The following is a 16,142-nucleotide window of genomic DNA, read 5'->3' on the forward strand; positions in this document are numbered from 1 at the left end:
ACATTTCGGTACAATTCACCAGCATGGCGTCGGTTTATGGCGTCATCAGCAGTGGCTAGTATACTGGTTAATATTGCGGCACACACCAAAAATATTGAATAAAATCCAATAAGAATAAATTGTACTTTCCAAACTCCATACTACAAGTTGTTTTCTTCTCGAAAAATAGCTACTGTAAGATTGAGAGTATTGATTTTTATCTTTATTATTAATTACTGGTAGCTTACAACCATAGTAAAAGATTGGTGTATGGTAATATTACTTTCTCAGCAAGCAGGAATGATTTTGTAGTACTAGCTGTACTCTGCCATGCTTTGCTGTGGCATATTATGTTTGCATGGAAATAGATGTGAAGTTAAACAGCTTGTAAATTTTATAAATTTCATAAACCCTCGATTAAAGAGCAAAACCATCCTCGAAGCGAGTTGTATTGCGGATAAAAATTTGAGCTCAATCGATGCAAAACTTTTTGAGTTTTCGAAGCATACGCAAACGAACATAACACTTTTATACCATGCATATATGAAATGTATCAAGGTATAATAAGTTCTCAAGTTTGTATTACTTAAAAATATTGATGCTACGGACAAAATTTTGGAATAGGTGTAAATAAAATCACCTAATTAGTCCATTTTTTGTTGTCCGTCCGACTGTCTGTTTGTGGACACGATAACTCAAAAATTAAAAAAGACATCAAGCTGAAATTCGTCCGTAGGACTCAACTTGTAAACGGTTAGAGATAGAACAAAAGTTCAAATATAAAAAATGTTCCTTATAAAAAAATAAACAACTTTTGTTTGACACATTTTGTCATATACAACACTGTTTACCCAAGAGGGCGCAAATTATATAGTATGTATTATATGGGAATTACAGTAATGTGTGTGTTACATGTATGTTCGTATGGCTATCTAAGAGTGGCTATCTTTTTTTTAATTACATGATGTAAAAAAACTAACGGTTGCTTATTCAACACTGTCTTGCATGGTATTTGAACAATTAACTAAGTCAATTGTTTGTTTCCACTTATTATAGATATGTAGATGAAAAAAACTTGACTTCTAAAGCGTTTATCGATAATAATTGTCTTTTCATAAGCAAATTGTCTAGCTCCATATTAATTATTTCTTCAGACTTTTCTCCTATTTGTTAATAAGTCGTAAGAAGCGTATTTCCAATTTTTTTGAATGGGATCTTCGAAAATGATTAATTTGCAATGATAATCTCAACACAATAATTAATTCTTCACTTCTCAAATTTTTCCATCTTGAGAGCATTTTGGAATGATAATCATTTTTTTTTTCATCTTTTTAAAGTATAATGGACTTTCAGTCACAAATGAGTAATTTCGTCACTTCTTTCCAAAGTGACATATCTTTCAAAACAAAACATTTCCGGACAATTCTATTCATATAAATTTTTTCTTATTCAGATATGTATTGTGTGCCTTGTATATTCTTGAAGAATGTAACACCCTATTTAAGAGAAATATCCCATAATATCTATCCTGTCCCATTTAAGATAATGTTTTGGTATTCCTTTTTCTGATTACATATTTTACGCTCAAGTTAAAAAGGGATACTTGAATATATACAACAGAGAACACCAGCTATTATATTGCATCACCGAAAAAGATATGATCCTTAGTCCTTACATACATCTATCCATCCATCCAACGAAATCATCGTCATCATTCTCTCATCCCTTCTCAGTTCACTCCCCCCTAACAATCATATCTTCTCTCACATGTTAATAATAACATATACCGAGTGTAACATAATGACCGGAACATACCAGTTATTTTTGGGGATCACACTTATGAAGAAACACAAAGGAGTTTCAGTTGTCTGACACCTGTAAAATTACAATCGTATCGGATCAAGAATCTCGTTCTTTCAAGTATAATCTAGACGTTCTCAATTAATTTTCATCGATTTCAACACTTAAGAATGTACGAGAACCAAGGCAATTTTGGATAAAAGGCTTGATTTTTTTTTATGGATTAAGTCTAAATCAATACTCAAAATTTGTGGTTGGGTTGCTCGATTATTTAAATAAGTAAATGACTTCAAAAATAGCATATTTAACACTGGTCTTATGGGAAAACGATAGATGGATGATATGTTTTCATTGATTTGTCCAAATATAGTTCGTGAAAATTAAAAAAATATTATTTAATTAAAGTTAAAGCCATAATAAATTATTGAAAACATAAAGAAGGTCGTTGTGACCGATTAATTCAGGATGTATGAGCACGGTAGTGGGGACACAAATTTAAAAAAATATATATTTTAAACTTTGATGGTGAACTTGACAATATAAGACGAAAAGTAAGAATCAAATTTTTCGATATCCGGAGTAATTTTCAAAATATCGAAAATTTAAAATTTTGTTTAGTTATTTAGGTTTTGATATTTCGAAAACCAAGGCTGATATCGACAATTTTTATTCTTATTTTTCGTTTACATTCATTACATTCAAGTTACAACAAAATTCATCATCATAATTGAAAATAAGGTACAAATAATTTCAACCCGATATCTAAAATTGCTGGGCGCTCGTACTACCTTAAACACATAAATAATGCTTACGTCCACAAAATTAAAAGTTTGATGCGGTTTGTCTTATGGATTGTAAATGGGCCATATTTTTTGCAAAATTAGCCTAGTTATTACTGCGAAAAGGTGTTCATATACATGAAAGTATTTTTTTAACCGACTTCAAACAAAAAAGGTGGAGCTTATCAATTCGACTGTATTTTTTTTTATGTGTGTTAAATCAGAACTTTTGACTGGGTGAATCGATTTTGATGATTCTTTATCTATTTAAAAGCTGGTGCTTCCCGTGTGGTCCCATTTTATTTTGTTTCAGTTCTGACAACAGCATCCATGAGAAAATCATAAAATTCTATAAATTTGCAATAAGTATGCACGACAAGAGGACGAATAACTCAATATCAAGGCAACCGATTTCGATGAATCTTTTTTAAGCGACAAATTAGTTATTGTACTTCAAATTCACTTCAAATCACAAAATTAAAAAAACTTAATGAAAACCGACAAAAGAAAAACTTTTCCAGAACAAATAGCTATGCATTAAAAAGTAAAGAAATGACGATAATATAGTAGTTAAATTTATGGTTATTTTTGGAGTCGGTGTCAGCCAAGTTAATGTAGCAAACTGTTCTGTCAGCGTTGCTTTCTTGGCTGACACTGACTCCAGAAATAACAATAATTTTAACTACATTATATTTTCGTTATTTTTTCACTTTTTAGTGTTTTTAGTGCATATTAATTTGTTTTTGAAAAATTTTTCTTTTGAAGTCGGTTTTCTTTTTGTTAAAAGTTTTTTTTATTAAATAAAATTATCATAATTCAGTATCTAAAATAAAAAATAAAAACTGATATATCATTCCATTTTAATTATATTTCAAATTAGAAGTGCATATATAATCTCAATTTAATAATCCTATATCATATCTTTAGAAAAATTTCAAAATTCAAGGAACAATAGCGGAAAATTTTTTTGTTACATCTGGTATAAAAATATAATATCAGAGCGTTAAGTGTGGCATATAGGCAACCATCTTTGATATTTTATTACCTTATATACACTTGAAAATCATCTTCAATCTTATATGTTAGGAAGATTAAATATAAGTGTAGGAATAATGATAAAATACTTCCCCAGGCAAATATGATATTCAGTAGCGTATATAGCGTGGCAGTACAATAAACCTATAGTGGCATTTACATGATCATGAGTTAAAATCGAAAGTAGGAAATATATAATCGATTACTCAAACAAATCGTTAGTTACGAAAATAATTTGAGGCATTCTGAATTTTTGATGATTTCAAAATACTACAAGAGACGGTATTATGGTCCATCTACACTCATCTGATAACAAAATGAGACATATTTTTTCTAAAATTTTATTGATTTTTAAAACACTGTCATTATAGTTTTTCTATCGAAAAGTGTTCATGGCTATTTTTAATTAAAATTATTTAATAGATTTCTTAACCAATCGAAATTGGTATCAAAAGAAAGATAATTTAATTACAAAAGTAATGGTTCATGGAAAAAATTAATTAATTTAAAAATAGTCATGAACACTTTTCGATAGAAGAACTGAGATAAGAGTGTTTAAAAATCAATAAAGTTTCATAAAAAAATATATCTCGTCTGATTCTCGAAAATTTCCAACGGTAGCGAGTATTCTTATAAAATGTATTCCTATATAATATGAGAATGATGATTTAATAGTGGCGTCTTCAATCGTTTAACTTCCTACCCTCGCTTCTGTAGTACAAGAACAACTTAGTATTTACCTACTAAACTATACCCACACCCTTTTACCTACCTCTTGAAATAACAGTTTAGAATACTTATATGATATTATTATTAAGAAGAGTAAACTTAGGTATACAAATATGTTTATATTATTATCATAATAATAAGTCAGAAGCTTTTATTATAAAATGAAGCTTGTTCTTTTTATACGATCATATATGAACACTATTTACACTGAGTATAGTGCTATTGCACTATAATAGCACTATTTTTTTCTATCGAGTATGTCTTTAGAATTTTATACCTTCAAATTAAAACAGTTGAAAACAAACAATTGACTGAGTTATTTATTGAAATACATGTATAAACAGTGTTCATTAGGCAATTCACTTTTTATGTAATGAAAGTAAAGATAGTCATTCATACACACAAAGTAATAGGAGTATCTTTCTTCTCACTTCCTCAGTGGAAATGTTAATAAACAAACACATACATATCATAAGTGTATATTTAATAGAATACATGTATAATGTGTTATCTAACCTAATTTAGTCCCTCACGAGAAAACAGTTATGTTTACGAAAAAATGTTTCAAACAAAAGTTATTAAGTCGTTTTATAATAAACATCTTCTACATTTAAACTTCTTTTCTATCTCTAACGGTTTACAAGATGGGTTCCAAGACTCAATTGACCCATATTGCTTATTTACGAACTTAACTTCACAATTTACCAGAACTTAAAAACTTCAGCTGGATATCTCTTTTCGTTTTTGATTTATACTGTCCACAGACTGGCAAACCAACAACCGAAAATGGACTAATTAGGCGATTTTATGAACACCTATACCAGGGATTGTTCTTAGCATCAATCTTTTTAAGCGTTAAAAACTTGGGACTAGACTTAATATACCTTTATATATTTCATATGATAATCGGAAAAAAATCACCCAGCAAAAATAGACCCAAAATTTTATAGACTCGGAGTATTGTTGTAATTACGAGTTGGTTGGCTATAGTTTGTCGAATATAGAGGAGATGGTTGGGTCCTGAAATTTTTAGCAATTGCGTTAAAAAATGGGACACTCTTACAGAAATTTTTTTCGAGCTATTTTTTCCTGGTATTTTTTTTCCTAATTCCACATTTCATACATATACTATTTTGGTCAGGACCCGCCGCTGCTGGTGTGTAAATATCGCAATTTTCACACACTTTTCGTAATTACGCCAATTATCGGGGTAAAAAAATGACTCCATCCCCATGTTACTAAAAAAAATGATCTTTTTGGGTAAGTTCGAACCATTTTTGAAGGTCAATTAACATGTTCATTACGTGATATTAACAAAACATTTAATAAATTTTCATTTTAACCATTTGCTAGCGTTGTGGTTGCATGAGTCTATTCATTATGAAAGAGCAAACAAAACTAAACACAAAGCAGCTGTCTGCTGTCAAATCGATTATCAAACAAAAGACTGTTGCCAACTAAAATATCTGAACCCTTTAAAAAAACACCCTTTACACTCAGTGTAGTACACTGAGACAAATTATTGAATGTAAGGCAAGGAAACAAACACACTATGTTTTAAGAACAACTTATTAAGTACTAGAATAAATATGATTGGTAAATAAATAGGGTTGTTAAACAATTGATTTTGCTTTGTTATACGACAAATATGAAAATCTCATTAAAATTAAAATAATATTGGGAAAATTATGCTTCATTGTCTCTTAAAAATTATAAACAAGTATGGGCGTAAGTGACCTTCATATTCAAAGTTAAGGTCGAATCCAAGGATTCTTTAGATTGTACGTACGAGCAAAATCCTTCAATTTTGTCTTTTTTTTGCAGTCAATCGAAGTTTTTGAACAATCTGTAAATTTTCGTTGTTCCTGTAACATCCAGTAAAATCATTTTAAACTATTAAATTTAAAGTAAACAAGTGAAAACAAACAATTGACTGAGTTAATTGTTGAAATGCCATGTATGTGTACAACACTGTCTATATATTTACTGTCTATATATATAGACAGTGTTGATGCGCAATCGTTTGTTTATTTGACGTCACATAAATAACAAAAGATATTCACTTTTAAATAAACACACACACAACTGATATTCCTATATTAATACATGCTATAAAATTTGCACCTAATTAACGCCCTCGTGGGTAAACAGTGATGTTTACAAAAAAATGTTTCAAACAAAAGTTTTTTATTTTTTTATAAGGAACATTTTTTACATTTAAACTTTTGTTTTATCTCTAACGGTTTACAAGACCCAATTGACCTATGATGCTCATTTACGAACTTGACCTCACTTTTTACGTCCTGAGTACGCTGTAAAAATTTCAGTTCGATTTCTTTTTTCGTTTTTGAGTTATCGTGTCCACAGACGGACGGACGGACGGACGGACGGACAACTGGAAATGGATTAATTAGGTGATTCTATGAACACCTATACCAAAATTTTTTTCGTAGCATCAATATTTTTAAGCGTTACAAACTTGGGACGAAACTTAATATACTATGTATATTTCATATATACATGGTATAAATATTCCTATATATATGTATATTTTCTTAATACTTGTATATATATTTACTTTTCTCCGCGTTCATATTTTTGGTAAATACTTACAATAAGTATGTATACCTATATAAAATGAAATAATAGCTTTTAACTTAAATTTATAATTTATTCACTAATTGCACGATTAAAATGTCTACACACTTAACAGAATTATTATTAAATTAAATTTTATTTAAGTGGAATTTAAGCTACTATTGTGTATATGTCTTACTCTTTTTTTATTAGTTAATATTTTGAAACTTCGTAAGTGAAATTGTCAGTCTCTTAGAACTTAAAACATAATTGAATTATATTAATTATCTTTATGAAATTTTAATGGTTCTATGTTTTTTATTTTAACGAGGTAAATGTACTCATTAATTTTAGTGTTTTATGTCCGAGTTGTGGCTTTTAAAACTAATTGTAAAAGATTAGAAAATAAACATGTTTTTTGTATAGGCACTGTATATATGACATTGTCTATAATAAAAATATTCGAAGCGCAGGAGCTGCGTAATCTGTGCGAATTACCCCAGAGAGTGGAAAAAAAATAACACACTTTTCTTAAAATCCAATATTGTATTTTTAATTTTTATACCATGCATATATGTAATATGTAAGGTATACTAAGTTTAGTCCCAAGTTTGTAACGCTTAAAAATCACCTAATTAGTCCATTTTCGGTTGTCTGTCCGTCTGTCCGTTTGTCCGTCTGTCCGTCTGTCTGCCGACACGATAACTCAAATACGAAAAAAGATATCAAACTGAAATTTTTACAGCGTACTCAGGACGTAAAAAGTGAGGTCAAGTTCGTAAATGAGCAACATAGGTCAATTGGGTCTTGAGTCTGTAGGATCCATCTTGTAAACCGTTAGAGATAGATCAAAAGTTTAAACAAAAAAAAAAATTTCCTTATAAAAAAATAAACAACTTTTGTTTGAAACATTTTTTCGTAAACATCACTGTTTACCCGTGAGGTCGCAAATTAGGCGTAAATTGTAGGGTGTGTATTATATGGAGATATTAGTTACGTATGTGTGGCATGTATGTATGTGTAATGTGATAGAGTAATCAACACTGTCTATACATGGTATTTCAACAATTAACTCAGTCAATTGTTTGTTTTCACTTGTTCTATAATATTTTTTCGAAATCTAAGCGCCTAGAAAAAAAAATCACAGGAGTACTTTTTTGCTTAAAATCGAAAACTACAAAAGTATTTTTCATTTTGAAAAAAATCTGTATTTTTTGCTTTGCACAAAAGCTTTGCTTTTCAGAATAAAAAATAATTGGTATATATATTTTTTTTCCACGCTAAGATTGTTAAACCAGTATATTCATTACGATCTCTGGTTTTACTTTTAAAAAATGGGGTAAATTTACCAGATTTTGATAATCAATTCAGAAAATTTTTGAAGAAAGCTATTTTTTTTAATTGGCTTCTTTCCTTGTAAAACAGAGTAAAAGACAGGTTTCTTAACAATTTTTGCATCCACCTTGCCTGCTTACGAACCATGAACATAACCTCAAAATATCAAGAAAATCGCAGTAACCACCTATTTTCAACTTTTTGAAAAATGAAGGAATTGAGTGAAAAATTTTCTTGAAATTTTTAAATTGCAGATTTTATTATGTAGGTACTTTCGGATAGTACTAATGTTTTTGTTTCAAAACCTGATTATGAGCTTAATTAATTAAAAAAACTTATGGTAGAAAAATGATGAAATAAGTTAAAATGAATGAATTAATTTAGATTATTTCTATGCTCTAATATTTTCACTTTCAAACATCATTTAATAATCATAGCGGATTAAAATATAAATTTATATAAAATTATGTAGAAGTTATGATTTACAAAGAAAAAGTTCGTTCAACGCGCGAGATATTTGCCACATCTGCAGAACTCGTGAGCAAATCTCTCACCACGCGACTAAAGATTACCGAACGGTTGACGCGAGTGTTGACGGGATAATATGACTTGATAATTTTCAGAATAAAAAATTAATCGTTTATATTTTTTAATATTCCATGCTGAGATTGTTAAACCAATATTTCCATTATGATCTCTGGTTTGACTTTGAAAAAAAAAATTCATTTACAATTTTCGTTTGGACTATTTGAATATTCTATATTTTTAAAATCATGTTTCATCTATATACAAACCACATAAATAATAACTTTTTTAGAATATAAAATTGTAACAAAAACCACATTGTTATAATGAAATCCATACGAAAATGATCCTTCAGGGGTATTTCGTCACTGTTTGTTATTTTTGATAAAGGAACATTGATATCAGCATTGTTCAGACAATAATTATTTGTTGGATAAAAACAATGTTGATTGAAAATATTATTGAATATCATAGAAAATGATTTTAATGATTTTTCCACTTTTCATAATTATTATACCTTGTGTTACTCTCTTTATGAGCTTTTTGCTCAAGATTTAAATTAATAAATAATTTCGATTTAAAACATAAATAATTTTTATATGTGGTTGAAATTTTTTCTATTTTTAACCCCCGAACTAAAAAAAGGGGTGTTATAAGTGTGACTGCTATGTGTGTATGTAAGTGTGTTTGTCTGTCTGTGGCATCGTAGCACCTGAACGGATGAACCGATTAAAATTTTTTTTTTCATTGGAAAGGTATCTTAACGAAGAGTGTTTTTAGCTATGTTTCATGTGCGAGCTTAGAGTTTTGTACACGAAAAAACTAAATAATTGGCGAAGATCTTCAAAATCGATTCAGTTTGGAAAAGCCATGACATATAATTTTATTATCTATGTAAATAATTCCTATGGAAATGAGTGGTCAAATAAACAAAGCTCGGTTCATTTCGAAAAGTGAAATGGTAAAGTAATTAGGTAATTCAAAACAATAATTCAAAAGAACAAACTCAACTTAAATATTTCAATTTCATTTAAAGGATTTCCAAAAATTTGTCTTAAAAAATGATAGCTCTCTAAGTATCCTTTCCATCTCATCTGATCCTTGACCATCACTTTCATATTGATTTATACAGTGAAAGTTTTTTCCCCAAAGTGGCCGAGATAAACCAAAAGGTTGAAGACCCCTAACATATGTGATACATATATGGAGACTACAGTCTTACAGACAATAATTGACCACTGCGTGCAAAGCTGCTGTGGTCACCATGAAAATGGCTGTAGGTATATAAAATATAATACATTAATGGATTTCATTTTTGTAGACACATACTTAGGCTTTAGTGGGTACTTTTAAATATACATAGAGAAAATAATAGCCCTAAACATATTACTAAGCTAGAAAAAGATAGAAACTAGAAGAGTGCTATATGCATATAAATAATATATAGAATATTTATATGTAGTAGTTCGCCATTTAAACGACTATTAAACACAGAGAAAACCCTTTGTGTGTTGCTTGCTTGCTTGCTTGTTGTTCGTTCAACATTCATCATCGAAACAAACTCACTCTTATTAGAAAGACGCACGGAGGAAAGGGGTCCATCCATGCACACTAAACACATACATACACACATCTATCTATACTAACGACAGTTCTGTTGTTTTCAACATTTCAAACCACTAAATTCCCCTGTATCATGTAAATAACATCATATAATTTTTTTTATACCAACCCCCCAATCCCAATCTGAATTAGAATTCATAGCGCGGGAGCTACGCTAGCTAAGCGAATTCCCTCAGAGATTAGAAAAAAAAATATCACTTTTTTTTCAAAACCAATATTGCAATTTTAATTTTTCAGAAATTTATATTTCGAAAACTAAGCGTCTTGAGAAAAAAATCATAAGAGTACTTTTTTGCTTAAAAATAATCAAAAAATACTAAATATTGTTTGTTTTTATATTAAGGTTATTGTCTTGCTATGGGTATATCGACAGAAAATTCTAAGAACATAAATACATAAGACATATTATAAACATTATCATATTATTATTAAATCCGGACAAGTATATATTAATAATTCCAGACAGTTTCGACAGTGTCTGATTAAAGGATAAGCATCACCGATTGACATCTTCAAAAAGGTTCGTTTCCATAATACCACAAGTGACAAGTGCATTTGTTGAAAGTGAACTAGTGGCTTTTTAAAAGTTGGTTTTATACTTCTGGGTAGTACACATTTAAAAAATAAGCTAGTGTAGCGCCACTTTCTCATAAATTGATTGTAAGCCATTCAGGCTTCCGTAGAAAACAGATATGATTACATTCCTTTTTCATAAAGTGTACAGTTTCTTTAAGTGAACACGATATATTCATATATTGTTTTATGTTTATTTCAAATTATTACGAACTTCTATAAAACACATTTTATATAACTTCAAAGCTAAATAAAACCAAAACAAACCCCTCTAGATATTTATGATATGTTTATGCAGCCAATTGAAGAATGAAATATATTATTACGTCATAATAAAAATATGTATTATTAGAAATATTTTTACGTATATATATATATACACAAAAAGCTATTAGTACAGTTAAAGATGTTACAAATAAAGGAAAATGAAAGAATCCGCTCGAATTTTGCTAAAACCTCATGAAATGTGTTTCTTAGGCGTCAACTATCATTAGGAAGGCATGAAATGTTTCTATTTATTAATAAACAATAAATTGTTAATTAATTAAAACGGTTAATGTAAAAGTTGACTTACAAAATTAATAAATAGGCAACTTGAATTACGCAATTTCTTTTCGATTATTTGGCAAGCACTTAACATTTACGTCATACAAGTTGCCTAACTACTAATTTTTTAAGTGAACCTTAACATTGCTCGTTTCATTGAATTAACAATTTATTGTTTATTAACAAATAGAAACATTTGCATCACTAACTCATGCCTTATTAAGAAGCACATTTCATGTGCTTTTGGCAAAATGCGAGCCGTTTTTGTAACATCTTTTATAGTACTATATACAAAATAACTTTTTGTTCACTTTTTTTGAGTGTAGTACACTAAATGTTAGTAGAAAAATATAGTGCTATTACACTGTTATAGGATTATATTTTTCTGCTTTCACTTAGTGTAAAAAGTGTATGCTCTAATGTGAAAAAGAACATACGAAATAATATGTATATATGTGTACGTACCATACTACCTATTGTGTATTGTTGTCAAAAGAAAATGTGAGAAAATGAACTTCTATTGTTATATTTGTGCCCTCTAAATCCATGACTCACAATCCATACATAATAATAATAATAATCATCATCATCATCATTTAAGGCTTTTCTGGATTTCTATTTTTAGTTTTATGTCAATCATAATAGATGTTAGGATTCAGTAGTTTTTATTTCATAAATAAATCATATTAAAAGTAAAATTTGCAAAATATAATAAAAAACCAACAAGTTTTTGGGGTACGGAACCCTAAACTCGCACTTGAAACATATCTAAGATCACTCTTCATTAAATTACCTTTCAAACGAAACAAGAAATATTAAAATCGATTAATCCGTTTAGGCGCTACAATGCCACAGACAGACAGACAAACAGTTAGCGGTCAAACTTATAACACCCCCTTTTTTTAGTTCGGGGGTTAAAAAATTATCGAAAAGATATAATAGACTACAAGCGCATGGTATAATTTTTCGGGGGAAATGACCCACCAGTAATCATGTGCTTCTATATGTAAAAGTCAGTTTAAGTACCATGGCGTACTTAATTTTACGAGATACGGAGTGAATACGGAGTGAGAATTGAATGTCACACCCTTTAGTGTCATACCCTTGCGCCAGCAAATATCTACGGCGTTGCTGGGTACTAACTTTGTATAAATATTCGAAGCGAATTAAATAAATGGCGTGCAGAAATCATCCTTATTCCCTATTTCCTATTCCTTATTCACTATATATTATAAAAGTGAAAGTAAGCATGTTTGTTTGTTTGTTACTGTACAGCAATATAGCTGATATTCAGAATAACACATGAACTATAATTTATAAAGATATATTTAAAAAAAAAAAATTTTATTTAATTTGACATTTACCATTTTTTAAAATTTTACAGAAATCTTTAATTTATGGTTATAGATGAAGGAGATCTATGATCATCATTTTGAACCATAAATTAAAGAATTCTGTAAAAATTAAAAATATTAAACGTCAAATGTAAAAATCATGGCCAACTTTTCTGATATACTTAATGAGTTATGACTATTTTACATTTAACAAAATTGAAAACTGTGTATATCAAGAGAGGATGGAGGCTATAAAGCGGAGGTTTTTACTTTTAAGCCCAGTGAAGCGGGCGGGTATCAATCTAGTAATATAATAACTATATAATAAATTTTCAATTAATATTATTTCGGCTAACTAAAAATCCTAACAAATGCTAACGAAAAAGCCACTATAATATAGTTAACAACATAGAAATTCCATCAAAAAGGACAACTTCAATTATCACGTTATGTTACTGACAGTTTTCTTAATGAAATTGCGGTTTCCCATGTCAATATATAAATTCGGGGTTCGTTAACCGTAGTGACATATAAAGTGTGTTTAAAAAAGTAATTTTAACTCTTTTGTTTTAAACATAAGGATGTTTTGTAGTGTATAATTTTTATCGCCGCTTTCTTAGACTTAGATGTTAAGCGTTGCAAATCTTTCTATTCATTTGAAATTACGGCTATTTTTATCTCACAAGCAGCCCCAGAACTGTTATTTTGTTCACAAAAGTGAATATCGTTGAAAGAACAATGTAAACTATAGATCAGCATCTGGCGAACTTTTTGGTTTTGGAATTATCTGCAACAGATTGAAAATTAGAATAACAATAAGATAGTGATTATTTGAGAAAGCTTCTCTTTATAGTAATTACCCACTTCGAACTATCAGACAAAGACGAATACGGATTATTTTATTGATAAGAATAAAATTGTGAAGTAATTCAGGTTTTAAATAATACCAATATGACCGAATATGTATAAATTTCCAACATTAAAGGAAATGTATTATTTATTTGCGAAAATTACTGATAAAACTGCAAATTATCTGGTAGCAAATAAGTCTGAAACACTCCAAATTTCGATACAGCAATTGCGTAGCTAGATTTTGTCGGGCTGCCCAAGGGCTAACTTTTTAGGCAATTGTTTTTCTTGTTGCAAATACCTAAGGTAGTATGGGTAAAATCTAAAAATAAACCTAAAACAATTAGCCTTTTACTATATTAAAGATAAGCATCTAAATAATGTTTTATTCAAGTTTGAGGTTGCCTTATCGACTTTTTTGAAGAAATATTGAAAATTAAAATTCGTAGTTTTTACATTGACTCAAGGGGATCACGTGCGTTATTCTTTATACAAGACTAAAATTATCATATTTCCTAAAAACTGTTTTCACATAATAATGCCCCAAAAAAAAGCTTAAAGTTGAAGAATTTAATTATCAAAATAATAATATAATAATATCAAAAATTATTAACGATTAATTATAATTCACATTGTAATTTCCGTTATTATTTCATTCCGTTTCATTATCAGTATGATAACTTTAAAAATCATTAACAAATGTCGTAAAAATCGGTTGACAAGTTTAATCAATATGTCCCAACAAATTGTTTTTTTTTAAATAGACATTCGATTCCGAAAATTTTAAAGAACCATAACTCGGCGCTTTAAACCGCTGTAGCGTTGCCAAATCTATTATGTTAATTATGATACAGAAGATATCTAGAGTATAATACGTCGCTAATATAGGAATTATAACTACAATAACTAATCAAATGAATGGTCAAAATACAATTTTTTTTTTGTAATATAATTTTATGCATTAATTAAGTTTAATTATTATGATAAATTATGGTAATGTGTGTATTAAATTTTGGACGCTATTTAAAATTTTGAAAAAAAAAAGATGGTCTGTTGACGATCCATACTACCTCAAACAAAATTTACGATGACTTTGTTGCTATGTGAAAATAATATATTGAAACAACCTTTATTTTGGGAATTTGAGAACTTAAACCGCTGCCCATGAATTGGATAACTTCAAATACCGCCCATAATTCTGTCCATAGAACTGTGTGATTACGGAACCCTTTTCATATCCAATATATTTCTTCTTAACCGAATTTATTTTTATATTCTACTAATAATAATACATAAAACGCATTCCTATTTTTTGGATGAATGCTTTATATTCTTACCTATACAATTTTTCCTTTTCGCTATGATGATATTTTTCCGATTCATTGTGATATAATAATATAAAATTTTCGAACAAAAAAATATTTTCTTAAATGCTTTTAATATGTATATTTCTTTCTTTATGAAAGAAAATCAATATTTCGTAACGAATTTATTATTTTTATTTTTTCATATTTTTTTTTCTGTGTTACAGGTATGATGAATAATCAGAAAATGTATGAAAGAAGGAGATTGTAGATGGAATAAGGTTTGTGTTATAATCCAATTTGAAATATACAAGCGGGTGCATAAGTAAATACACACCATAGTATCAGTTTAATTAAAGTTTTGTCAATGTTAGTCATAAATGCAATCCATACAATTATATATTGGAGAAACGCCACCAATAAAACTCATACAAGGTGCGAATAAGCTTTAGAACAAAACTGTTTAAAAGAACTTTTCAAAAGAGAAACGAAAATGCCCGACAAAAAAATGTTCGTAAAACATCATTTTGACGTAATCATGTTAATTGAATAGTATACACTGTATTCAATTAGTAATTAACATTATGACGTTACTCGAACTTATACAAACATTTCTTTTTGTCGGGCGTTTTCGTTTCTCTTTTGAAAAGTTCTTTTAAAACTGCCTGAACAATCCAATTTAGAATACAGACCAATAAAAGACATAAAAAATTAGAGAACCAAAATTGTACTGTCTCAATTTTTACAAATTTTCCTTCGCCAACACCAACAATATACATTATTTTAGGCAAATATTACAAGAAATTTTCTTGTAATATTTGCCTAAAATAATAATATTAGAAGTATGAAATTAGTCACCACAGAAATAATAAATATAGCAGTATTCAGATAATAATTATAAATCGGAAAAACAAGTCTTTCACTTACAAAGAAAATAATACCTTTTATTTCTGTGTATCTCCTTATGCACCTCTCCTACCATGTTTTAGCGAATTATTCGCTATTTACGTTTGTTAACATATTATTTGGAGACTATAGTTTTTCTAGCGAGATCCATGTGCTTAGATACTGTAAAAATACGACGCCTAGAAATAAACAAAAACAAATGAAAACAAACAATTGTCTGAATTAATTGTTGAAATACCATGTATAGA

At 28.9% G+C, this 16,142-nt stretch overlaps 1 protein-coding gene across 1 annotated transcript in view; it reads left to right on the forward strand.

Moving 5' to 3' along the window:
* LOC123293222 overlaps positions 1-16,142 on the forward strand; it is a 174,826-nt gene that overhangs the window by 60,565 nt on the left and 98,119 nt on the right. The window contains exon 2 of the mRNA XM_044873968.1: positions 15,216-15,269. Coding sequence (XP_044729903.1) covers positions 15,240-15,269 — 30 coding nt within the window. The 5' untranslated portion in view covers positions 15,216-15,239. The remainder of the gene's footprint in view (positions 1-15,215; positions 15,270-16,142) is intronic.

This window comes from Chrysoperla carnea, chromosome 2 (assembly GCF_905475395.1).
Source record: "Chrysoperla carnea chromosome 2, inChrCarn1.1, whole genome shotgun sequence".
NCBI classification, from domain to species: Eukaryota; Metazoa; Arthropoda; class Insecta; order Neuroptera; family Chrysopidae; genus Chrysoperla; species Chrysoperla carnea.